Source organism: Pituophis catenifer, unplaced genomic scaffold, assembly GCF_029215685.1.
Source record: "Pituophis catenifer annectens isolate HBS135680 unplaced genomic scaffold, rPitCat1.0.hap2 SCAF_4, whole genome shotgun sequence".
In the NCBI taxonomy this organism is placed as follows: Eukaryota; Metazoa; Chordata; class Lepidosauria; order Squamata; family Colubridae; genus Pituophis; species Pituophis catenifer.
The window spans coordinates 55,862,851-55,890,255 of NW_027256884.1; the positions used below are offsets into that span (position 1 = coordinate 55,862,851).

Consider the following 27,405-nt stretch of genomic DNA (forward strand, 5'->3'; position numbering starts at 1 on the left):
TTTCCCCTTTGTTCTGCCAGCTGGGCCAGCGAGACGTGCGGCTATGGAGAGCGGAAGGCTGGCGCGCGGGCTTCCGAGCGAAAGTCAGGAGGCAGCGAGGCTGAGCGGGAGGCACCGGCGGTTGAAACCCGTGTCAGAACCGTTAGCACTCTGCTCCATGGTTTTGCTGATGTTGGCGGCAACGATGTCCAAGGAGGCGGGGGCCGCTGAGGCTGCCCAGAGCTTCGGCTACGGGGACGAGAAGTGCCACTACTATGCCGGGGGCGAGGTGTATCCTGGCGAGGCATCGCGGGTGCCCGTCAAAGACCACTCACTCCACCTCAGTAAGGCCAAGAGTAAGTGCAGAAAAAGGCCGCCGCGCCATATGGCCGGGAGAGGGGGACGGGGCGAGGCGGAGCTGCCCGAGCTAGCCTCTGCCTTGTCTTTTCAGTTCTTGAGTGAGGGAAAGACCCGAAGCCTTAGTTGTACCCTTCCTAATTGCAAGCTGCGCTTCCTGTCTTTGTCCACAAAGACCCTACTTGAAAGGCCATTCTTCTCGTACAGCGCCTGATCTTATTGCCCTTAAGAGCATTTGGTCTTCCTCAGTCAGGCCCCAATAATGGTTTGCGCTTAGGGAGGGAGGGAGGCCGTGGGAAGTCCAACACATCTGGAGTGCTATTAGGGAGAAAGCTGATGTATTGCATGGTAACACAAAGCCCGCGGTAGAGCTTCAAAGATATGTATTGTGATGCCAGTGTTTCTTCAGGAAAAGGGTGGTCACAGAAAGTCTTGCTCACTTGTCATATATAATGTCTTAATAACAACAGTATGGAGTTAATAAGCTTTTCTTCAAAAACTCAGAAAAGGATTGAAATGTGAACTTTTCAATAGCAACTATGAGCGCAGAAGAATTGAGTTAAATTGAATAGCAATCACAAATATTGTATGTTGTTCCAAATATATGCTAAATAAAACTTAGACAAAGGACATGTCAGGAAACTTCTAGTGTAATGAGCCATACAAAGAAGCAGGAGAATCAAAATCATTCTTTTAGAAAGACTTGTTTGGGGCCTAGTTCTGAAATGGTAGAAAATATTACTTCATTCATTCATTCATTCATTCATTCATTCATTTATTTATTTATTTATTTATTTATTATATTTATATACCGCCCTTCTCCCGAAGGACTCAGGGCGGTGAACAGCCAAGATCAAATACATAAATATAAAAGTTAAAAACAATTTAAAACCAGATTAAATACTTTGGCCCACAATTAAAAACATCCCATTAAAATCCAATTTAAAATTTAAAACCGTTAAAATTAGGCTAGCCCGGCTTGCTGGAATAACAAAATCTTCAGGGCATGGCGAAAGGTGCGCAAGTCTGGGATCCTCCATACCTCTGGGGGCAGTTCGTTCCAGAGGGCAGGAGCCCCCACTGAGAAGGCTCTCCCCCGGGGGGTCACCAGTCGACATTGTCTGACCGACGGCACCCCGAGGAGCCCCGCCCTGTGGGAGCATACTGGCCGGTGGGAGGGTATCAGTAGCAGACGTTGGTCCCGTAAGTACCCATGTCCTAAGCCATGGAGCGCTTTAAAGATGTTAATCAACATCTTGAATCGCACCGGAAGACCACTGGGAGCCAATGCAGCTCACGCAGGAGAGGTGTTACATGGGAACGCCCCACCGCTCCCATAATCACCGACGCGGCTGCATTTTGGACCAGCTGGAGCCTCCGGATGCTCTTCAAGGGGAGCCCCATGTAGAGAGCATTGCAGTAGTCCAGTCAGGAAGTGACGAGGGTATGAGTGACCGTGCGCAGGGAGTCCCAATCAGAAAGGGACGCAACTGGTGGATCAGGCGAACCTGATAAAAAGCCCCCTTGGCCACGACCGTCATATGCTCTTCTAAAGACAGCTGCACGAACCCTCTCTGTGGGGGCCAATGACTCGCCTCCAATAGCCAGCGATGGCACCAGCTGGCTATATCGGGACGTTGGGAGCCACAGCCACTCAGTCTTGGAGAGGTTGAATCGGAGTCTGTTTCTCCCCATCCAGACCCGCACAGCCTTCAGGCACCGGGACATCACTTCAAGGGCATCATTGGGGTGGTCTGGGGTGGAGATGTACAGCTGAGTGTCATCAGCGTACTGATGGAACTGCACCCCAAAACCACGGATGATCTCACCCAGCGACTTCACATAAATGTTGAACAGAAGGGGCGAGAGGACCGACCCCTGCAGCACCCCACACATAAGGCGCCTCAAGGACGACCTCTGTTCCCCTGCCAACACAAACTGCGACCAGTCAGAGAGAAAGGAGAACCACCGTAATACGGTGCCCCCAACCCCCAGCCCCACCAGCCAGCGCAGCATACCATGGTCGATGGTATCAAAAGCCGCTGAGAGATCTAATAGGACCAGGGGACAGAGGAACAACCCCTGTCCCGAGCCCTCCAGAGATCATCAACCAATGTGACCAATGCCCTTTCCGTGCTGTACCCAGGCCTGAAACTGGACTGGAACGGGCCTAGATAGACAGTGTCATCCAGGTGCTGGGGAAGCTGTCGCGCAACCACACTCTCAACAACCTTTGACACAAAGTGAAGGTTGGAGACTGGACGGTAATTTGCCAAAACAGCCGGATCTAGAGAAGGCTTCTTGAGGAGGGGCCTCACCACCGCCTCTTTCAAGGCGGAAGGCAAGAAACCCTCACTCAACGAAGCATTAATGATCCTCTGGAGCCAGCCTCATGTAACCTCCCGGGAAGCCAGCACCAACCAGGAGGGACACGGGTCCAATAAACATGTGGCCACGCTAAGCCTCCCCAGAATCCTGTCCACGTCCTCGGGAGCCACAGGGTCAAACTCCTCCCAGATAATATTCTCAAGACCCGCCTCCATCATCCCATCTGGATCCACCCAGTCAGAGTCCAAGCCTTCCTGAATATGAGCGATTTTGTCATGTAGATACTGCGCAAAATCCTCAGCTCGACCCTGCAAGGGGTCTTCCCGCGCTCCCAGATGGAGGAGGGAGCGGGTCACCCTAAATAGGGCAGCTGGGCAGTTATCTGCAGATGCGATAAGAGCGGAAAAATAATTAAACTTTGCCATTTTTATCGCCACTAGGTAGGTCTTAATATGAGACCTCACCAGTGTCCGGTCGAATTCGGAACGGCTGGCCCCCAACCGCTCTCCAGGTGTCTTTTCTGGCACTTCATCTCCCTCAGCTCCTCGGAAAACCAAGGAGCCAAGTGAGTTTGGCACCGGGTCAGAGGCCGCAAAGGCACGACATGGTCCAAAGCCCCAGTGGCTGCCCTATCCCAGGCAGCCACCAGGTCCTCAGTTGGGCCATGACCCAGAGCCTCAGGGAATGGCCCAAGCTCCATCTGGAACCTGTCGGATCCATCAGGTGCCTGGGGCGGAATTAGGTGAAACCTAATTGTTTCCGCCTCCCTGCAGCGGGGTGTAACGGTTATAAAGTCAAGCTGGAGGAGAGAATGATCTGACCATGACAAGGGCTCAATAACTATATCCCCTATGTCTAGATCATTCATCCACTGACCAGAGACAAAAACCAAGTCCAAGGTGTGTCCCCCTGGGTGAGTAGGGCCATGAACTAACTGGGTCAGGTCCATGGCCGTCATGGAAGCGATGAACTCCCGAGCTGCCTCAGATGTTTCCCCAATGGATGGCAATTTGAAGTCCCCCATGACCAAGAGCCGGGTGATATCAACCGCCACCCCGGCAATAACATTGAGCAGTTCAGGCAGGGCCGCCGTCATGCGGGAGGGAGCCAGGTATGCAGTCAGCAGGCCCATCTGTGCCCTATGACCCCACTTCATAAACAGGGACTCACACCCGGCTATCTGAAGTACAGTGGTCTCCCTTGGAGCAAGTCCTTCCTTTACAAGAACCGCCACCCCCCCCCGCCTCTACCCTGGGACTTCAGTCAATGGAATATGGTGGGCACATTTCAATGAGAGGGACTCCCCCTCTTGGCCCAACCAGGTCTCCGTAATCCCCGCCAGGTCCGCTCCCCCCTCCTGAACAAGATCACAAATGAGGGGGGCTTTATTTGCCACGGACCTGGCGTTGCATAACATCAACCGAAGGCCCAGGGCCTGAGGGTTATGCAACCTGGGGAATGGGAAGAGCATTGGGGGCTGGAGCGAGCCACCGCTCGAAGACAGCGAGTGCGCGCCCCCACCACCAGATATGGCCCCCTGCTCCCACCAAATCTGCGCCTGCCATCCACAGTACTGATGGAAGAGCCCTCATCTGTATGAGCTATAGCCCCCTCCTTGACCCCGAGCCCTGCAGCCGTTGTACTGTGACCCCCTGCCGGACCCAGCCCCCTCCCCTGCAGTTTATCCCCCGAACCCACACAACCCACCCCCCTCCGAGAACCCTTTAAAATCTTATCTAAAAACTTCCCCAAAAAACCCCACAACCCCCTCCTCGCAACATGCCACCTCTCGGGATTCCAAAATCCGTCATCAAGGTAGGCCATCGATAATGAAGAGGGCCAAGCCTGCGAGAGGGGGGAGTCTTACAGCGCAAGAAGGTCAGCAGCCGTAAACATCACAAAAAACAGAGGTGGGAGGTAAACTGGTCAGGGCTTCACCAGATAATCTAATAATACTGGGTCAAAAGTAGATCTTCATACCAGGAGCTGGGCTTCACTGCCCTCTCACGGCAGTAGGAGGGGCCAGTGTCATCCCACCGCATTTGGAGGATAACTATCCCAGTCACCCTCTCACAATGACTGGCCCAGATGACACCGACAATAAAGTCAGAATAGTCCATCCTTTCGTTTGGTGGATATAATTTCTACCGAATATATTAATATATTTCTAAAAATTTTAATATATTTCTAAAAATTTCTAATATTTCTTGGGAAATTCTAAGGATGAAATACATTAGCAGTTCATAATAAATTAAATGACACAACAGACAAAACCTATTATTTCAATCTGACATACACCTACTTGATTTCTTTGTAAGTTTTACTAGATTTATTTGCAGAACTGCTACCCCCTTATTTCTTTGATGCATCTATCATTAGATTATAGGAAAATATTTAGACTATTTTTTTTTATTGGAAAGTTTTATAAGAAATACAATTTTCTCCCCCCCCCACCCTTTCCCCCTCCCCACATAATAGAAAATATACATTTTCTTATACATAATAAATCCTACATATACATGTTTCCCTTAAAGAAAGCATTAAAATAAGACATTTTAATTACATTCGGAGTTGCTCTTTTTCTCTTTCTTCACTCATTCCACAACAAACCTTCTTCTTCTCCTCCTTTCTTTCCCTTCCCTCCCTCCTCTTCTCTCCTACTTTCTCCTTCCTCCTCTCCTACCTCATCCTACTTCCTTTTCCTTTCCCCCACTTCTCTCTTCTTTTCCCCCTTCTCACCTTCACTCCTACTCCTGTCCCCTTCCCTTCCTCCTCTCCTTTCTTCCATTCCTCTCCCTCCCTCTCCTCTTCCTACCCTCTCCTCCTCTCTCCTTTCTAACTTCTTTGCTGTGAAATATTCTCCTCCTTTAGTATCTGAGCAACTCCTGTATTCTAATTGTAGATACTTTCTTCTGTTAAAACATTTCTCTATTCACCACTTTTTTCCCACCCCACCCCTTATCCCACCCTCCCCACCCACCCCGACTTCCCAGAGCCCAAAAACGGGGTATAGCATCTAACAAACATGCTAAAATAAACTAACTAATTATAAAATTCAAAACTCCCACACGTTCTTTAACTCCCCTTGCTCCAATTCATCAACCTCCCTTTTATAAATTCTCAAGACCAATTAAATTAAATTCATTCTTCCTAATTATAAGAAAACTTTTTCTTGATGTATAATCCAATACTTTAGCAGTATTACAAATAGTAAAAATCATGAATAAATTTCATTTCCATACCCTCGAACATCATTCTTTATTACTCCCTAATAAAATTCCGAATTTCACATTAATCCTCTTTCCTTCAAAAAATTGGGCATCTTGAAATCTTACACATTTTATCTCATATATCTTTTAAAATAATATAATCTTATGTTAAACATTTTAAAAATCTCTTAATACCATTAAAACACTTATTTACCAAATATAAATTTCAAAATCTATAGGAGGATATCTTTCAAATTTTCAATTAACCATTTTAATACCTCTAACTTTTTAAAAAGCAGCCCTTTTACTATCCAAAACTAATTATCATTTTGTAATAGAATTCTGAATTTAACATTAATCCTCTTAGCTTCAAAAAGTTGGGCATCTTGAAAGCTTACACAATTTATCTCATATATCTTTTAAAATAATATAATCTTACGTTAAACATTTTAAAAATCTCTTAATACATTAGAACACATATTTGCCAAATGCAAATTTCGAAATCTACAGGAAGATATCTTTCTTAATCTTCTGTTCTTCTCTTTTTTCTATATTTTTTCCAGTCCTTTTTTTTTATAAATTCTTTCAACATTCCCCCCAATTTTATTTTTGAAAATTTTAAAATGTTGATTTGAGGTTGATGTTTCTGAAATGCTCGCTCTCTTCTTGAGGTCACGTTTTTTAATTTGAAATCCCCATTTCGACTCTTCTTGCTTGTATAATCATTCAGTCCATTCCTCTGTCCATATAGCCAAAATTTGTTGCCATAAAGATTGTCAACTTGCAATAAAGAGTCTATTTGTTGCTTTTCTATCAATTGAATGGAAACATTCACCAAAACCTTTGTTTTAACTGTGCCAGCCTGCCTTTCAATTCTGACATCCTCTTGATCTTCCAAAAGCAAACTCCTCTGAGTAATTTCCTGCTGTCCCTCCACCAACTGCTTATGTTTTTCCAAGCTGTTTTTTGAAAAAGCTCTTTCAATTGTATCCAAAAGAGCAGACTTAAAAGAGTCTAGAAGTTCTTGAAAAACCTGAACAGTCACAGCTTGAGAATTTGCTGATTCACCAGCCCTGATGTCAGCCATATTTCAGCCACTTTGTATTCATCCAGCTATAAGGAAGACAATTCCAATTATTTTCCACACAGTATAAAAGCAAAATTTTAGTTAAAGTCAGTACCAAATTCTTTTCCTCGATACCAAATTCTTTTCCTGGCCGCTTCCACTTTAAAACTTTCTCTTAAAGTGTAATCCAGTAGCTGTATCACTATTGCAAACATTAACAAGCATTAACAAGCACTTTCCCTAGTAGCTTCCTCCTCCCGCCCTCAGGCGCCATTTTCTGCATTTTAAAACGGAGTTAAAGTGTTACTTGCAATTTTTCCTTTTTTTTCTCCTGATTTGCTCTGCAATCAAAGTAAAGATGTTAAAAGTCCCCCCATTTATTTTCAGCAGATTTTGGTTGCGGCTTCTAGCTCTGCTTTAGCAGAGTCGTCCCTGGTCCGGAGCAGCTTGACAGGCTTCAATAGGGAGCCCACACCCTTCACGCCCCAGGATTTCTCCTAGCGCACTTGGGGGGCTCTACCTCCGCCTGTCGGCTCTTCTCTCTCCCCTTTGCCCGGGGAGAGGGTTCCAAGCCTCCAGACAGCTGTTTTTCGGCTGTTCTGGGGCTTTTACGGAACCGGGGATCGGGCGCTCGTAAAAGAGCGTCTTCGAGGCTCGCGGAGCCAACCGGAAGTCAATATTTAGACTATTTTTATAGATTAACATTTATTATTAATCCATTACAGAGTTCTTGAGAAATAATTTTAAAATATCAGACATTTTAAAATATCCATACTGTATACATATTCTGTTACAAGCATGTTCCAATAACATCCTCCATTGTCTTTCTAACTTACGGTATTATATACTGAGAGTATACAGGTCAGTATAAAAGAATGTAGATAGGTATAAAATTGCTCAGTTAAGAATTTAATTTTTCTTTTCTAACTTGAATTGTGATTCAGTCTCTATTTGTTAATCTTAAATCTGAATTTTGTTTCAGTGGCATTTAGGTACTTGCTTCTATGTAATTTTACATACTCTGTATATATTAAATTTATCTAATTTACATGCATATGTGTGTATGTATAATATATTTTATATAAATATATAGATAAATATACAGTATACTGAATCATGTGAAAAGTAATATTTTGCAAAAATTTGTCAGCATATTTTATCACTATGAACATAAACATTTACCTTTTTTGTAGCATACAGTATACTGTCAACGTAATCCATTTCTATTCATTGCCTTAACAAAAATGACAATACCCACAGCCTTATTACACAAATAGCTTATATTTTATTTTAGACTTTAAAAATTGCCAGCTGTTGAAGACACTTAGTACTTTATAATAAATGTCTGTAATACTTTTAATAGGCAACTACTTTTACATAGCTTAACCTTTACTGTGATATTTTTTAAAAAAAATTAAAGTGTTTAAAAATAATTTAACTTATTTTATACATTTCAAATAATGCCTCACAGAACAAAGCTTAGTCATTATTCCCAATAATAAAAGCATTAATTCTATCCTTAAATATTTGGGATGGCATTTCTAGATATATCAGTTTTAAAAACTGATAATTCATGGATTTATTTTAGTAGTTTAACAATTCCTAAGACTATATGTTGGTACAGTAAATAATAAAAACAAAAGTTAAATGTTTAATAATTTGCCTACTAAATACTCAGTTTTTGAAACAAAATTGCACTTTTCATTTACTAGAATGAAAATATTACCCATTCATTTTGAAACCACTATTTATTTATTTATTTATTTTATTATTTATTTATTACTATTTATTTGAAATAAAATCAAAATGTTGATTTTAAATGTTTTCATATTTTGTTTGTTGTTTTAGTTTCTAAACCAGCACCTGACTGGGAGGGAACAGCTGTCATCAATGGAGAGTTTAAAGAACTGAAATTAGCAGATTTTGAAGGAAAATATGTTATTTTCTTCTTTTATCCTCTTGATTTGTAAGCAAATGTGTTAGTACATATGTGTTTTTGCAATGTTTATTCAGCAAAAATATTTAATAGATATTTCCATACATAGAGAAAAAAATAGATGAAAGGAATTAAGGGATTTTTTTCCCATGTTGAATAGCAATAGCATTTAGACTTATATACTGCTTCACAGTGCTTTACAGTCCACTCTAAGCAGTTTACAGAGTCAGCATATTGTCCCCAACAATCTGAGTTCTTGTTTACCAACCTCAGAAGGATGGAAGGCGGAGTCAACCTTGAGCCAGTCAGAATCAAACTTTTGGAGTGGGCAGTGAGCTAGCCCTATAGTACCGCCTTCTAACCACTGCGCCACCACGTTTAATGTCTGAAAACATTCAAATGGGAGAAGGGATGTACAGTACTGAAAATGGGCAGCTTTGAAGACTTTATTTTATAATTGCTGACTGTCTTAAGCACAATTGATAATAAATGGAAGATATAAATCTGTGATACAATTTTTAGAATATACACAAACATTTTACTTATTCTTGCAACTGTAAAATTGCAGAAGTTTACTAAATTATATTGAAAAAAGTTGAAAATGTGAAATTGATTTATTTCTGCTACCAAATAAGTGCTTATTAATATCTTAATGCCATAAAATACACAGTTATATTGGCACTGTAAGGGTATTAGGTACCCAATATAATAAGGTTACAGTTCAAGAAATTTTCTTAAACAGTATGGAAAATATATTCTTGCATTAGTAATATAGCATTTAAACTATTATTTCAGTTTTTAAAATATCTAATTTTAATCTCTCTTCAGTACATTTGTGTGTCCAACGGAAATAATAGCATTTAGTGACAGAATTGAAGAATTCAGAGCAATTGATGCTGAAGTGGTAGCTTGCTCAGTAGATTCACAGTTCACTCATTTAGCATGGTATGTTCTTTTCCCTATCTTTTTACTTATGCAAATTATTGGTAGTGAACCATTCAGTTTTACAGTCCTGTAAAATTCAAACAAATGTGATACCTGAAAATTTTAGTATAAAATCAATGCATTTCAATTTATAATCCTTATGCCATAAATTTTAATTTTATCTGAATTAATTGTATGTATGAGTCACTAAAATAACATTGTTGAGGTATCTCAACAAAGGTGAGGAACACAGGGCTGCCTTACTCTTCCATTAAGAATTTTTTCACTTAATTTTATGCAATGGAACTGAATTCTCATTTTTGTGATTAAATATGCTTTGGGAACATGTTTATTTATGATACCAATAATTATCTATTCAAAATTAGTGTAAAGTATAAAATAATGCTTTAATAGAATATTTGGCTACTTTTTATTGCAATAGGATAAATACACCTCGAAAACAAGGAGGACTTGGACCAGTGAAGATACCTCTTCTTTCTGATTTGACACACCAGATTTCAAAAGACTATGGAGTTTATCTAGAGGACCAAGGACATGCTCTTAGGTATAATATTAACTATTCTGGGTTTTTTATACATATATTGCAGCAGTGACAAATGAAATACAGAATGGCTCAACATTTTTAATCAAATATTTGTTATTATACTGTATCTTACGTGGTGCATCCCTTATTTATTAGGTTAATAATTACCAAAATTGTTTTAGTAATCCAAGTTCTATGTATTCAAATGATGGTGGAATTAAACATAATACAAAGTATTTAGAGGATTTTAAATTATTTTGTTCTAGTATACAAAAAGGTTGCAGCAGATCTTTCACTATTTCCAAAAATGAATTTTTTTCTTGTTCATTTTTGCCATCTTTTCACAGAGGTCTGTTTATTATTGATGACAAGAAAATTCTTCGACAAATAACAATGAATGATCTTCCTGTTGGCAGATCAGTAGATGAAACCCTTCGTCTAATACAAGCATTCCAGTATACTGACAAACATGGAGAAGGTACTTCTCTATTCAGTTTGATGCAGTATTTAAGGTGCTGGCCTAGAAACCAGGAGACTGTGAATTCTATCCTGTTTTAGGCATGAAAACTGGCTGGATGATTTTGTGCTGGTCACTCTCTCTCAGTCCAACTTACTTCACAGGTTTGTTATTGTGGGAAAAATAGGAGGAAGAAATATTATGTGTGTTCGCTGCCTTGAGTTACTTATAAAGTAATAAAGGTGGGATAAAAGTCTAATAAATAAGTCTAATAAGAGCCTTGGTAGTACAGTGGTCTAAGGCACCCTGTTATTAAGCTGGTTATTAAGACCAGCTGCCTGCAATTACTGCAGGTTCGAATCTCGCCAAGGCTCAAGGTTGACTCAGCCTTCCATCCTTTCTAAGGTAGGTAAATTGAGGACCCAGTTGTGGGAGCAATAAGCTGACTTTGTATAAATATACAAAAGGATGAAGGCTATTGCTGAGCACATTGTAAGCCGCCCTGAGTCTCTGGAGAAGGGCGGCATATAAATCAAATTAAAAAAATAAAAAAATAAAATAAAATAAATGTTTTGGTACCGTGTTTCCCTGAAAATAAGACCCTGTCTTATATTTTTTTGAACCCTGATATAAGCACTTGGCCTTATTGCCATGCACTCAAAAGCCAGATTGAGTTTATTATCAGGGGATGTCTTATTTGAGGGGAAACAGGGTAGTAACAGTAATTAAATACAAATTTATAACACTTGGAATATGGGTCATTATTCCCTCAAAACTCCAAGCTGGAGTAATCCTGAAATTGTAATATCTTTCTTCCCACTACTAAAAAGGGAAGCAGTGAACGTTCCCTTTCTTCATATCTATTCAGATTTTTTAAAATCCTACTTAGATTCATAGATCCGTAATAACCATTAAACTCTGCTATGATTACTAGATAGACATTGCCACAGATGGTATCGGATCTATGTCAAATGTGTAATCTGCTACCCTTTTGACATCATCATCAAGATTATTCACCTTTGATCAGCAGAATGACTAAGTAGCTACCATTTTTTTTTTAATTTGATTTATATGCCGCCCTTCTCCGGAGACTCAGGGCGGCTTACAATGTGTTAAGCAATAGCCTTCATACTTTTGTATATTTATACAAAGTCAGCTTATTGCCCCCACAAACTGGGTCCTCAATTTACCTACCTTAGAAAGGATGGAAGGCTGAGTCAACCTTGAGCCTGGTGAGATTCAAATTTACAGTAATTGTAAATTGTAAATTGTAAAAAGTAATTTACAGTAATTTATTCGAATTTACAGTAATTGCAGACAGCTGGTGTTAATCACAATGCTATTAGTCTACTGAGTCACCAGGCCCGTAATTTAATTTAATATTTCTGATCTATGTCACTGGAGAATCTGGGGTACTTTCTATTGATTAAGAAAATTAATATGTTGGAAAGTGCTATAGATATCCTACTGTCGTTGTCTAAACTGTACTTTCTGCTTGTAAAACATATTGTTGTTGTTAGTTGCAAAGTCATGTCCGACCCATCGCAACCCCATGGACAATGTTCCTCCAGGCCTTCCTGTCTTCTACCATCCTCTGGAGTTCATTTAAGCTCACACCTGCTGCTTCAGTGACTCCATCCAACCACCTCATTCTCTGTCATCCCATTCTTCTTTTGCCTCAATCTTTCCCAGCATTAGGTTCTTCTCCAGTGAGTCCTTCCTTCTCTTTAGGTGTCCAAACATCTTCAGGTTCTGGCCTTCTAAACAGCAGTCAGGGTTGATCTCCTCTAGGACTGACTGGTTTGATCGCCTTGCAGTCCAAGGGACTCGCAGGAGTCTTCTCCAGCACCTTAGTTCAAAGGCCTCAATTATTTGGCACTCACTTATGGTCCAATTTTCACAGCCATACATTGCAACTGGGAAAACCGTAGGCTTGACTATGCACACTTTTGTTGGCAGGGTGATGTCTCTGCTTTTTAAAGTGCTGTCTAGATTTGCCATAGCTTTCCTCCCCAGGAGCAAGCATCTTTTAATTTCTTGGCTGCAGTCCCCATCGGCGGTGATCTTGGAGCCCAGGAAAATAAAATCTGTCACTACCTCCATTTCTTCCCTATCTATTTGCCAGGAATTGAGAGGGCCAGATGCCATGATCTTAGTTTTCTTAACATTGAGTTTCAAGCCAACTTTTGCACTCCCCTTCTTCACCAGCATCAAGAGGCTCTTTAGTTCCTCTTCGCTTTCTGCCATTAGAGTGGTATCATCTGCATATCTGAGGTTGTTGATATTTCTCCCAGCAATCTTAATTCCAACTTTTGATTCATCTAGCCCCACCTTTCTCATGATGTGCTCTGCATATAAGTTAAATAGGCAGGGTGGCAGTATACAGCCTTGCCGGACTTCATTCCCAATTTTGAACCAATCAGTAGGTCCGTGTCCAGTTCTCACTGTTGCTTCTTGACCCGCATATAGGTTTCTCAAGAGACAAATAAGATGGGTCTGGTACTCCCATCTCTTTTAAGAACTTGCCAGAATTTGTTATGATCCACACAATCAAAAGCTTTAGCATAGTCAATAAAGCAGAAGTAGATGTTTTTCTGGAACTTCCTAGCTTTCTCCATGATCCAGGGTATGTTGGCAATTTGATCTCTAGTCCCTTTGCCTCTTCAAAATCCTGCCTGTACTTCTGGTAGTTCTCGATCCACATACTGCTGGAGCCTAGATTGTAGGATTTTAAGCATAACTTTGCTAGCATGTGAAATGAGTGCAATGGTGCGATAGTTTGAACATTTTTTGGCATTGTCTTTCTTTGGAATTGGAATGTAAACTGACCTTTTCCAATCCTGTGGCCACTGTTGAGTTTTCCAAATTTGCTGGCAAATTGAGTGTAACACTTTTACTGCATTGTCTTTTAAGATTTTGAATAGCTTAGCTGGAATATTGTTACCTCCACTAGTTTTGTTGTTGCTCAGATTTCCTAAGGCCCATTTGACTTCACATTCTAGGATGTCTGGCTCGAAATCAGTGACCACCCCATCATGGTTATCAGGGACGTTAAGCTTGTTGCACAGGTAATCTGAAGCGCCTTTTGATGAGAACATTATCTCTTTCTCTAATTATATGTTCATCAACACCTCCCTATACCCATACAATATTTTGCAAGCATAGCTCTTCTTATTTCTATTGCCTTGGCATTAAAGAGTGGGCCTCTTTCTAACGGGCCTCAAACAAAAGAAGATCTATTCTAACACAACATTGTTACATATTGGTATGCTTTCAGCATGTTCTCTTAACTATCTTAAAGCAGAATAATGTCTAACAAATTTACCAGAGTAGCAGAGTTGGAAGGGACCCTGCAGGTCATCCAGTCCAACCCCCTGCCTAAGCAAAATTTTTATTTTTTCAAAATTTTTATTTTTGAATTTTCTCATATCCTACAATCCACCCATTATATTTTTTACACATTTCATAAAATAAAACATTACTACCAAAATTCTCTTAAACTTTCTCTAATTTCTTCAACATTTTCAAATTTCAACATAGCAGTACATTCATTTACATCATTCAACATCAGCATCGTATGTTTCTCTTTATTTTCTGTGACAGTTATCATACCTTCAATAGTACTTTGTACTACATTTTTTATAAGGGGTATAAGACATGGTTAAACAGATTAATGCCAACATAACCATACCTGCCATAAATAAAACTTGCTTTCAATTATTAAAAATCCTCCCCCCCAAAAAAAAAAATCCATCACCATCCAGAATCCCTGTCAATTTTTGTATTGGAACATGAGCTATTTTTCTCATCTATCTCTGATTTGTCTAATTACTTCTCCTGTATCATCGATTTCTAGGCAACAGTTAAATTTACCACAGACACCTCCCTCTTTAACTAGTACATTCCATCAGCTGCCCAATTTTTATATCACTGGGTTGTACCAATCTTTTTGCTCTAACATTATTTGCTAAACTATCATGCACTATCAGTCCCAACAGTTGTTTTTACTTCATAGGAAGAAGGAAAAAACCTGGCTTAATTATTTCCAATATACAAGATGCATACCACCCCTTGGGTAGATATCCATAGGCATATTTTCCACATATCCAATACATACCTTTCGGAGCTACCCAGTCCACTGTGTCACTTTCAGGATCCTTCAAGTAAGCCATCTCAATTATTTTATGTTTCCTCTTTCGAGGTTCCACTTTCTCCCCACCAATTGTTGTTATTCCATACAGTTAAGCAAATCTTTCTAACTCACTTCTTTTTCTTCTTTCTCTCATAGTACACTTATCTTACCAAATTTATTGTTAGGGCCCAAGTACCCTCTTTTCCTTTTGTAAATTTTAGAGTTTCTTCAGCCAATTGCACGAACATGTTTATTGTTTTCTTAGGGAATTCAGGGAATTCTAATTTTTCAAACTCCTGATAGTATGACCAAAATATACTTTTGTGTACTGGTTTTACTTTGGTGGTTTCTAAATTAGTGTGTTCTCAATCTTCCCCTCCCTCTTTGTTATTCTTCTACATTGTGTACACTTTTGTAATGGTTGGGCTGCATTCAAGAGTATCTTCAATGATCTTAATGTCACACTCTTATCTTGCACCCAGTACACAGAACACAATCAATACAATGAGAACAATAGCAGCACCCACAAGCACGTTACAAAACCAACACATCTGGGAGAGTGCGCAATGGAATCTGCTCAGTTGTAGTCCCCTTCAGTTGGGGAAACAGCATAGGCAACCACTCAATCCTAAGAAAGAAAAATACAAAAATAGCCCAGATGATGAAGAACACTATTCCCACTGGTAACGTTACTGCCCACCAGTCCATTGGGTTCTTTGGATCGTCAGCTTCAATAGATCTCCTTGGTGAGATTCCACCTTCCATTCCTTTGGGGCTGGCATGGGCCTTTTCACTTGGGTTTAACTTCTTCCAGCTCTGGATCAACACCCAATCATCGTGGTGGAATTTGTAGACTGGAAACTCCAAAGGTGGTGTTTGGCTAATAATCCTTGTTTCCTAAGAACTTCAAAATATCTGGACAGTTTATGCACATATTATTTCAACACTTTGTCTCTGGTTTCCAGGGAATCAATTCCTGGAGTGAAAGCTACTCCAAACAACAATTCATATGATGATATTCCAATATTCTTTCTAAGTTGGATCTAACTAAACTCTTGACACTACTGTTGCTATAGCATTCGTGCAGGGAAAAGCTTCAACCCACTCTGTGAGGTGGTCCACTATGACCAATAAATATTTTACTCTCCCCACTTTTGATAATTCTGTAAAATCCACTTGAATACATTGAAATGGTCTTAAAGCTGGTGGTCTCCCTCTCATCTGTTGTTTCCTGACAGCTTGTCTATTCACCTTTTTACAAATTAAACATTTGTCTATAATTGACTTTGCTAAAGGATATATTCCAATACAACCATAACATTTCAAACATTCATCTACAATAGCTTGAATTCCCCAATGACTCCACCCATATTTTGCCAAATGGATGCACTATCCCAAACGCATACTTGGAATCTGTGTATATTGTGCATAGAACTTGATTTAGTGCATACAATCCACAAGTTTGAGCAGACCAATTTTGAGGCAAACCCTTTGCTTCCAGGATCTCTTTAGTATGCCCATTTATAATAGCATATCCATTTTTCCGTACTCCACCCTCCACCCTAGAGGAACCATCTAAAAAAATTGCTTCTCCTTTCTCCAGGGGGCATTCCCCCAAATTAGTTTGAAAGTTTATTACTTCAGAACAATAATGTTCTAACCCATACTGATCCATTGATCTGTTGTTGGCTAAGAACTGTGCCAGATTCAAATTGTGATCTGTAGTCAAAACCAAGTCTGTCTGCTGCATTAAAATTGCTTCATATTTTAGATGGGGTGCTCACAATAAGGGCTTCCCCAAAGGTCAATTTCCTACTTTCTTGGATCAGTATTGCAGTAGCAGCAATTGCTTGAATACATACTGGCCATCCCCTTATTACTGGATCCATTATTTTTGACAAGAATGCCACAGACTTCTTTTGTCCTGCCCAATCCTGAGCCAACGCCCCTTGTGCGATTCCATTCTCTGTGTTTACAAAGAGATGGAATGGCTTTTTCCAAATTTGGCAAACAGGAGCCTTTCCCATTTCAAATTCCAAGGTTCAGATTCAATTAATTTTGCATACAGGGGTTTGATAAGATCAGCATACCCATCAATCCAGAGTCTGCAGTATCCAACCAAACCTAAGAATTTCCTTAATTTTTGCTTGTTTTTAGGTAGAGGCTGAGATGCCACCCCTTCTATTCTATCAGGAGTGATTTTCCTACTCCCTTCACTAATTAAGTGTATTCTAATGCTTTGTCCACTTAATCTCATCTCTGTCAATTAAAAACACCACTTCCTCTTCCTTAGGTCCAACTACTAAATTTATCAAGGGCTCTCTGTGGAACTCAAAAAGGAATCACCCAACACCACTAGTACTGACTTTCATCTTCTGCCATCATATTGTACACTTACGCCTCCCTTCTTTGGATTGGGCAGTCTTTAATTCTGTTTTCCCTGCCGTACCACCACTTCTTCTACCCGTTATCACTTGGTTCCACCCTCGCATTCCTTTCTTCCTTCTCCATCCGAAGGTTCCCTATGATCCAAAAACAAATATACCTTCTCCCTTCCATCAGGTTCTGCTTTCTCTAACTCCTTCTTCTTATAACACTAAATATTCAATTCCTCCTACCACTGCCATCCTGGCTTCCAAGTCAGCACAAGTCTGTGCAGACCAACTTAAAAGCAACTTTCTGGCTTCCACTAAAACTTCCTCTCTCCCTTCTACTATTGTATATCCATTCCTTTCGCTTCCCTTCTCCCACTAGGGAGGATCCATCTATAAACAAATTAGTTCTTTCTTCCAAAGGAACATCCATTAAATCAAGTTTGACCCTAGGCTATAATACAACTACCCCAACACAATAATGTTACTGCTTTCATTAATCAAATGTACTAAGTATTTTATCTCTCTTTCTACATATTATAATTGCTAATCCATCTCTGTAACAATTCCTAAAAGGGCAACAACTTGTGCTGTTAACAAACAAATAATGCCATAGGATGGAGCACCTAAGCATTCAAAATGCACACAGACATAAAGACATTTAAAAAAAAATGGAGGTAAAAAGAACAGTTTCAAAAATAAAACAGACAATCTAAATGAAGTATTTCGGATCAATGCTCTGAAATATATTTGGATCAAACTTTAGTGTCAATTCTCTGCCTTTAGTAAAATGCGAATCAGATTCAGATTCCATTCAGATGGAAGTAAATTCTCATTGAATAGGTAAAAATTTTTTACAAATGTAAACCTCAAAAATGTCCAGAAAAAATAAAATCAAAATTGTATTCAGAGCAGAAAAGAAAATATATCTGCATAGTTTTTATATGCAGGTGAAAGAGACCAAAACAGTGAGAGGCAAGGCTGCATGAGCAGGTCACTCATTTCCCACTCCTTTCTCAGACAGGCTCAGCAGTGGGGGGGGGGGGGTAAGAGAAAGGGGGGAAATGGTTAAAACGAGCAGAAAAGCCTCACTCCCCCCCACACACACTCAGCGTCCTTTCAACAAAACAACCCTCTCTGCATCTCTCTCTAGTCTCAACAACTCACAGACATTTTCCACAAATTTCTACTTACATCACAACAACAACAAAATCTTGCAACTTACTGTTTATACGAAAGGGAATCAAAATACATTCACACCAACTTTTACCCTCAACATACTCACATTTGCACTGTAATCAAAATGCTTGTGTACACCAATTTCAAATGCAAAAAACCCATTTCATGCAAACCAATCATAATTATTTCAGGGAGCTTTTTCACAAGCCAATGAGCTCCATTTTCTAAATAATTTTGTGTACTATTATTAGAGGATTTCATCCTCCATCCAGATCCTTCCACTTTTTCCTTGGTCAATCTGTAGCTCATTCTTCAAACAGTGGGAAAACTCAGGAAGTAGTTTTAATTACAAATGTGATTTTGGGCCCTAACCACTGCCTGTTTCCCACAGCTCCAAGCCCAAGCTTACTTAATTTCCTGGCCGGCCAAACATATCATAATCAATTCAATCCCATTCAATTCTACACACTATCATTATAAGTGCACATCAACAAAATAATTTTTAACAGAAATCACATCAAATTAATCAATTCAAATTATCTGAGTCTTCCCATTTAGACAGGCTTTACCTTTTTATTACCTGCTAAATCCCGGGTGGGAAGAACAATAAACAATTTCTTCTTTATTCTTAGTTCTTTCAGAGTTCTCTGGCTCTTTTAAGAATGGTAAATTATCAAAATCTTTATAACACTGCAGTATTTCTTTTCTCCTTCTCTGGGGTCCTCCTACCACACATAACAGCATAAACTAATCATATCTTCTTTGGTCAACCCCAATGTCTGAATCTTCTTACTGTATGGTGGGGCTTCCCAACTTCTAAGTATTTTTTCCTAAAGGACTAGTTGGGTCTTTTTACAATTTGGGATTCTTCCTAATTGTTTTAGTGAACTTCTCACTTTTACTCAAAGTTACATCCATTGTTCTATCTCCTCAAGCACTGGATTGTCTCTGCCCTGGGGATGTTCTGTCTAGCTCTTTCTAACTTGGGTCTCCCAGCTGATGCTGGCTTATTTTTAAAGATCCAAAATATATAGAGACTTTTGTTCACACATCATTTGCACCTGGCCAGAGATCTTATGAGCAAGTTTGAACTCCACTTTTCTTTTCTTTTTAAAAAAAACAACAACAACTTTTACCGCTGTAACAGTTTTAACATGTCCCTGGATGGGCTAGCACAGTTCAGAGAGGACATTTCCCTTGGGACCACCTGAATTGCCCATGGCCATTAGTTACCAGACTGGAATTATCCTTACCAACTTGATCAGTCCTTTACCACAGCCCGGAGACCGCTAGGGACTTCTCCACAAGTCTCAGATTTTCACAGCTCTGAATTGCCCTTGACTGGTTACCAGACTTAAGAAATCCTTACCAACTTGTTCTAGTGAGACCTTTATTACAACACCTTTCAGGTGCGGATCTCTGGCCAATGAAAACGCAGATCACCGCTCCTATATCACTTAGTTCTTTACCATGGCCAAAGACCGCTAGAGACCTCTCATCCACACACCTCTCACACAAGTCTCAGATTCTCAGTCCTACCCAACCCACCAACTGCCTAGGGCAGTGATGGCGAACCTATGGCATGTGTGCCAGAGGTGGCACGCAGAGCTCTCTCTGTGGGCACGCACACTGTCACCAGCTGCTCTTCGTGGGTGCCGAAGTGCCAGAAAATGGCCTAAAAATGGCCCAGAAAACGGCTGGAAAAAAGCCTGAAAATGGCCAAAAAAACCAGGCCTGAAAATGGCCCAAAAAACGGCCTGAAAAAATGCCCAAAACACAGGCATGCACACACCAGCCAGCTGATCTTCAGGTTTCCAGTGCTCCGGCGTGTGCAAAGACCAGCTGGCTGGCGCACATACGAGTGCCAGAAACCCAAAGATTAGTTGGCTGGCGCACGCATGCGCACCGGCCAGCTGGTCTTTGGGTTCCCGGCACTCCAGCGCATGGACATGCACATGATTTCCAGTTTGGGCACTCAGTGCCGAAAAGGTTCGCCATCACTGGCCTAGGGAGTGCGTTCTTATTTTACCAGAACTACTTACCCCTAGGTTTGTGCACAAAGTCTGCCCGGTCTATTCCGGCAATTCCAAAAACCTGGTACCTTCCCTCTCTCCATTTTCAATTGACCACTATTTAAAACGGGGGTCCATGCTTTTCTCTGCACTCCTGAACAGCCAAGTTGACTGCAGACTGTTGAAATCAACAGGGCATGCCTTCTTCACTCGACCCCACTGCTCAGGGCATCAGAAGAAAACAAAAGATTGCCTGCATCCTCCACCAATTTGTTGGAAATGAATTCAACCAACAAGCATGTGTTGATGAAAACAAAGAGACTTTATTAAAAGAAAATAATAAAAACAATTTTGTGAAATAGGGTGGTATCCCAGCAGACCTCAACAAGGAGTTTGAGCCAGGAAGCCACTCCTAAAGTTTCAAAAGCATTACATTTTATAGTTCCCTATCCCAGCGCCCCCCATGCCCCTCCTACATCGCATCCAGAGACCGATCACAGCTAATCCGAAGCACCTTTTAGAGAGAACATCATCTCTTTCTCTAATTATATGTTCATCAACACCTCCCTATACCCATACAACATTTTTCAAGCATAGCTCTTTCTTATTACTATTGCCTTGGCATTAAAGAGTGGGCCTCTTTCTAACGGGCCTCAAACAAAAGAAGATCTATTCTAATACAACATTGTTACATATTGCTATGCTTTCAGCATGTTCTCCAATTATCTTAAAGCAGAATAATGTCTAACAAATTTACCAGAGTAGCAGAGTTGGAAGGGACCCTGCAGGTCATCCAGTCCAACCCCCTGCCTAAGCAAAATTGAATCTTCACTTATATGCATTTCTAACCTATATACCTACATACTATTTTATTTTTGAATTTTCTCATATCCTACAAGCTCATTCTTGTATAGTTCTTCTGTGTAATTTTGCACCTCTTCTTAATCTCTTCTGCCTCTGTTAGGTCCCTGCCATTTTGGTCCTTTATCATGCCCATCTTTGCATGAAATGTTCCCTTTATAGCTCCAATTTTCTTGAAAAGTTCTCTGGTCCTTCCTATTTTATTGTTTTCGTCTATTTCTTTGCACTGTTCATTTAAGAAGATATTCTTATCTCTTCTAGCTATTCTCTGGAATTCTGCATTCAATTGGGTATATCTTTCTCTTTCTCCCTTGTCTTTTGCTTCCTTTTTTCCTCAGCTATTTGCAAAGCTTCCTCAGACAGCCATTTTGCTTTCTTGTGTTTCTTTTTCTCTGGGATAGTTTTAGTTGCTACCTCTTGTACAATGTTGCAAACCTCTGTCCGTAGTTCTTCAGGCACTCTGTCCAGCAGATCTAATTCCTTAAATCTATTAAACCTCTACTGTATATTCATCTGGGATATGATTTAGTTCATACCCGAGTGGCCTAGTGCTTTTCCCTACTTTCTTCAATTCAAGGCTAAATTTTGCAACGAGAAGCTCATGATCTGAGCCACAGTCAGCTCTTGGCCTTGTTTTTACTGACATTACTTTTTTTTACTTTGAGTTTGAGTTTTTACTTTTAGTTTTTACTGTGATATTGAATGGTTTGCCTTGGATTCGAACTGAGATCATGCGGTCATTTTGGGGATTGTATCCCAGTATTGCTTTTCCTACTCTTTTATTGATTATGAAGGCTACTCCATTTCTTCTGAGGGATTCTTGTCCACAGTAGTATACCTGATGGTCATCTGAATTAAATTCACCCATTCCTGTCCATTTTAGTTCGCTGATTCCTAAGAGGTCAATGTTCAGTCTTGTCATCTCTTGTTTGACCACATCCAGCTTGCCTTGATTCATGTATCTTATACATGAATCAAGGTTCCTATGGAGAAAAAAATCTTTACAGCATCGGACTTTCCTTTCAGCACCAGATGCATCCACAGCTGGTGGATGCATCCTTTTGGTTTTGGCCCAGTCACTTCACTTTTTCTGGCGCTAGTAGCACTAGCCCTCTGCTCTTCCCCAGTAGCATATTGGACACTTTCCGACCTGAGGGGCTCATCTTCCGGCATCATATCTTTTTTCCTTTTGGTACTGTCCATGGGGTTTTCATGGCAAAGATACTGGAGTGGATTGCCATTTCCTTCTCCAGTGGATCACGTTTTGTCAGAGCTCTCTGCTATGATCTGTCCATCTTGGGTGGCCCTGCATGGCATAGCTCATAGCTTCATTGAGCTACGCAAGCCTCTTCACCACAACAAGGCAGTAATCCATGAAGGGGGTAAAACATATTACTAATATTCAAATAAATAATATGTTTCTTTGTGTGTTGAAGTTGAACACATGTACCAGAAACAAGTCATTGGTTTAAGAATTACAGCATAATAAAATATGCAGAAGCTAACCTTAAATTTGGTTAAAATTTAACCAAATTTAACCAAATCATCTAGTTAGAAAACAAGATTTTTAAACATATGCACAGCAAAAATTAGACTTTCATGTTTATTTATATCACTCTTGATCGTAAACAAGTTTATGAAGAAATAAATTAAAATGTTATTGAGTGCTGAAGCAATGCCTACATCTTTACATATATGTTCCAGATACAAAGGGTTAGCTGAAAACTCTCACCCTAGTCTAGGCCTGGGTAACTTAGAATTATTTATTTATTTATTATTTATTTATTTATTAATCAAATTTCTATACTGCCCTACTCCCGAAGGACTCAGGGCAGTGAACAGTCAAGATAAAATACAGATAATACAAATATTAAAAATCCCTTAAAATTATTAAATATTTTGGCCGAAACACAGATTAAAACACCCAATTTATAAAATCACGAATTAAAAAATTTAAAAGAGGAGAGTTAGGCCAGGCCAGCCTGCTGAAATAGAAAAGTTTTGAGAGCACGGCGAAACATGCGCAGGTCCGGGATCCTCCGTATCTCTGGGGGGAGCTCGTTCCAGATGGTAGGTGCCCCCACAGAGAAGGCTCTCCCCCTGGGGGCTGCCAATCGACACTGTTTGGCCGACGGCACCCTGAGGAGCCCCTCTCTATGGGAGCGTACTGGTCGGTGAGAGGCTATTGGTAGCAGAAGGCGGTCTCGTAAATACCCCGGTCCGATGCCATGGAGCGCTCTAAAGGTGGTAACCAAAACCTGGAAGCGCACCCGAAAGACCACCGGGAGCCAGTGCAGCTCGCGCAGGAGGGGGGTCACATGGGAGTGCCACATCGCTCCCATAACCACCCGCGCGGCCGCATTCTGGACCAGCTGGAGCCTCCGGGTGCTCCTCAAGGGGAGCCCCATGTAGAGAGCATTGCAGTAGTCCAAGCGGGAAGTAACGAGAGCATGAGTGACCGTATTTAATGAGTCCCGATCCAGAAAGGGACGCAACTGGCGAATCAGGCGGACCTGATAAAAAGTCCCCCTGGCCACGGCCGTCATGTGCTCTTCTAAAGACAGCCGTGAGTCCAGGAGGACACCCAAGTTGCGAACCCTCTCCGTGGGGGCCAATGACTCGCCCTCAATAGTCAGTGATGGCACCAACTGACTATATCGGGATGTCGGAAACCACAGCCACTCGGTCTTGGATGGGTTGAGCCTGAGTCTGTTTCTCCCCATCCAGATCCGCACGGCCTCCAGGCACCGGGACATCACTTCAAGGGCATCATTGGGGTGGTCCGGGGTGGAGATGTACAGCTGAGTATCATCAGCGTACTGATGGTACTTCACCCCGAAACCACGGATGATCTCACCCAGCGGCTTCACATAAATGTTGAACAGAAGGGGCGAGAGGACCGACCCTTGTGGCACCCCACATACAAGGGGCCTCGGGGTCGACCTCTGCCCCCTGTCAACACGGACTGCAATCGGTCAGAGAGAAAGGAGGAGAACCGCCGTAGGACGGTGCCCCCCACCCCTAACTCCTCTAGCCGGTGCAGCATGATACCATGGTCGATGGTATCAAAAGCCGCTGAGAGGTCTAATAGGACCAGGACAGAGGAACAACCCCTGTCCTGAGCCCTCCAGAGATCATCAACCAACGTGACCAATGCTGTTTCTGTGCTGTGCTGTGCCTGAATCCCGAATTAGGATTTCGCAGTAAAATTTTCATTTGCAGAAAATATTTTTTATCTTTATATTTGGCCTCAATAGTCTACAGAACAAGAATAAAAAGACAAGTTTATTTGTTAATTTTTAACCAACATATTAACATCAGTCTTCATTATTTTCTCAGTTTGTCCTGCTGGCTGGAAACCAGGCAGTGAAACAGTAAGTTGTATTTTTTAAGCATTATCATTTGAAAAATGCCTATTAACACAGTCTTAACAGAAAATGTCACATGGGGAAATGTCACCCATATGCCAAAAACAGTTTGCCAGCAATTTTAGTGCCATTTAACTATCTAGTTTTCTGCCCTGCATGAAAATGAACGTTTGCTGCAATACTACTGTGACATTTCATGTGCTTTAGGTACATCTTATTACCCTGTCATCTTGCGTGGCATAGTGACATTTAGGGCCTATGCCAGACCTGAACTACTAATTATTTACATCTATTCAAATGCTGAACTTTCTCTCAGGTATGCTTGAAGCATGTAGCAGTAATTCCTTCACCACATGCAAATGTTATAATATCAAGAAATTATTGCAGTTTTCAATTCAGTCAGTCAAGATAGAAATTCACAGTGAGCAAACTATTTATTTCCTATATTTCTAATGCTTTATTTTTCATTTTTTGAATTCTTTGGAAAAATCTATTTAAAAGGAAGTATGCCTCTTATATAAGTATTTTCTTGAGTTGATATTGTAGATTGAATTAATATTCAAACTTTTCTCTGAATTCTATAGCACTTCAACAGAAAATGATTATTTGAGTTAGATGTAAATTGTGAAAACATCTGAGCCAGTATGTTGCAGCCTTTTTTTTCTGCCAATATCAGCCTGTCTTCCTCAAATCTTAAAAACAACCTATGTTATAATTTATTATTTTTACAAAACTCCTTAACTGGCATTGGCCATGGCCATTTTTAAAGACAAAGTTGTAAGTATACTTGCAGATACTTATAGTTAGACTGCATGGAACTAAAGTGAAGAGCCAAAATAGCTATTAAAGAATTTCTAACTTCCATTTTTTAAAGTAAAGTAGAATTTATGTAAATTCAACAGAATGTAGAGAGTTAGTGATAACTGTATCTGTTTTTAAATCAATCTGAAGATTCTTTGAAAATGATGATACGGAAAAAAGCTACAAATCAAGTTTTTAAAATATGTAACATAAGACAATAATTTTAGGCTATAGATTAATAATATACTTTTTCAAAACCAACCATGCATGCACATAAAGACTGTGTTTTGATAGTTATATTTTTTTCTTTTGCAGATAATTCCAGATCCTGCGGGGAAATTGAAATATTTTGGTAAAGTGAACTGACTGCTTTCTTCTAAACAGACAGCTTTCAACTAAAAATTATAAATAAAATTCCATTAATTTTGTTAATTCCCTTTGGATTTGTTGTTCTTTTTTATAGTAATTTTATTAAAAGTATAATTAAAAAGATAAACTAAAACAAAATAAACTAAAAGAAAAGAATAAAAAGAAAAAAGAAAATGCAGTAAAGAAACAAGTAGAAAAAAAGGAAATAAATAAAATATAGTAAAAAATAAATTTATAAAGTCATATATAAAGAGAATTCAAAACAAAAGTACTTTCCCATGGGAAGGGTTCTTACAATTAATTCCAAAATCTTATTTCAGATTCTTAGTTTGCAACTTTCCAAAATCAAAGTTCTAATCACTCTTTTGCTGTTTATTAAAAAAAAAAAAATTAAGATCCTTAAACTTGTATTTAAAACTTCCTTCACTAGAACTGAAGAAAACTCACCCTGTGTTGTAAAACCTGTTCATCCAAAGGATCTTAAAACAAGCAATTTCTGAAAATGATCAAAAAAGGAAGTATATGAACCCAATGTCCTTTTAAAAGTACTTTATTTATTTATTTATTTATTTATTTATTTATTTATTTATTTATTTATTATATTTCTATACCGCCTTTCTCCCGTAGGACTCAAGGCGGTGTACAGTCAAGAAAAATATAGACACACAAACATCATAAAATTGCTAATTAAAATTATTACTTAGTTTGGTCAATTAAATAAAACCCAGAATTAGATAACATTTAAAAAATCATTCACATGTTTGTATGTTTAGCCCTGCCTGTTGGAACATCAGGGTCTTGAGGGCATGGCAGAAAGCACGGAGATCAGGGATATTCCGTATCTCCGGGGGCAGTTCATTCCAAAGGGTTGGAGCACCCACAGAGAAGGCCCTCCGCCTGGGAGTCGCCAGTCGACATAATTTGACTGACGGTACCCTGAGTAGTCCCTCCCTGTGAGAACGAACTGGTCGGTGGGAGGCTATTGGTGGCAAAAGACGGTCTCGTAGGTACCCAGGTCCTAAGCCATGGAGCGCTTTAAAGGTGACAACTAACACCTTGAATTGTACCCGGAAGACCACCGGGAGCCAGTGCAGCTCGCGTAGGAGAGGTGTTACATGGGCGTAACGAGCTGCGCCCATAATCACCCGTGCGGCTACGTTCTGGACCAGTTGGAGCCTCCGGGTGCTTTTCAAGGGGAGCCCCATGTAGAGAGCATTACAGTAGTCCATACGGGAGGTAACTAGGGCATGAGTGACCATGTGCAAGGCGTCCCGATCCAAAAAGGGACGCAACTGGCGGATCAGGCGAACCTGATAAAAGGCACCCCTGGCCACAGCCGTCAAATGATCTTCTAAAGATAACCGTGAATCCAGGAGGACACCCAAGTTGCGGGCCCTCTCTGTGGGGAGCAAGATCTCATCCCCTATTGTCAGTGATGGGACCAGCTGACTATACCGCGACGCCGGAAGCCACAGCCACTCGGTCTTGGAGGGGTTGAGTCTGAGCTTGTT

General features: G+C 40.5%; 1 protein-coding gene across 2 annotated transcripts; it reads left to right on the top strand.

Moving 5' to 3' along the window:
* PRDX4 (peroxiredoxin 4) lies at positions 1 to 25,944 on the top strand. Of its 2 annotated transcripts, none has more exons than XM_070944073.1 (7): positions 1 to 335; positions 8,788 to 8,905; positions 9,704 to 9,820; positions 10,242 to 10,364; positions 10,691 to 10,821; positions 24,696 to 24,730; positions 25,041 to 25,157. In XM_070944073.1, exons 1-7 carry the CDS (start codon positions 44 to 46, stop codon positions 25,134 to 25,136), a joined length of 912 nt encoding a protein of 303 aa, XP_070800174.1. In that variant the 5' UTR covers positions 1 to 43; the 3' UTR covers positions 25,137 to 25,157. The 2 variants fall into 2 exon arrangements, with proteins under 2 accessions (XP_070800174.1, XP_070800173.1); XM_070944072.1 differs by lacking the exon at positions 25,041 to 25,157 and adding an exon at positions 25,841 to 25,944 and having other exon boundaries at positions 13 to 335.
* The last annotated feature ends 1,461 nt before the right edge of the window (positions 25,945 to 27,405 follow it).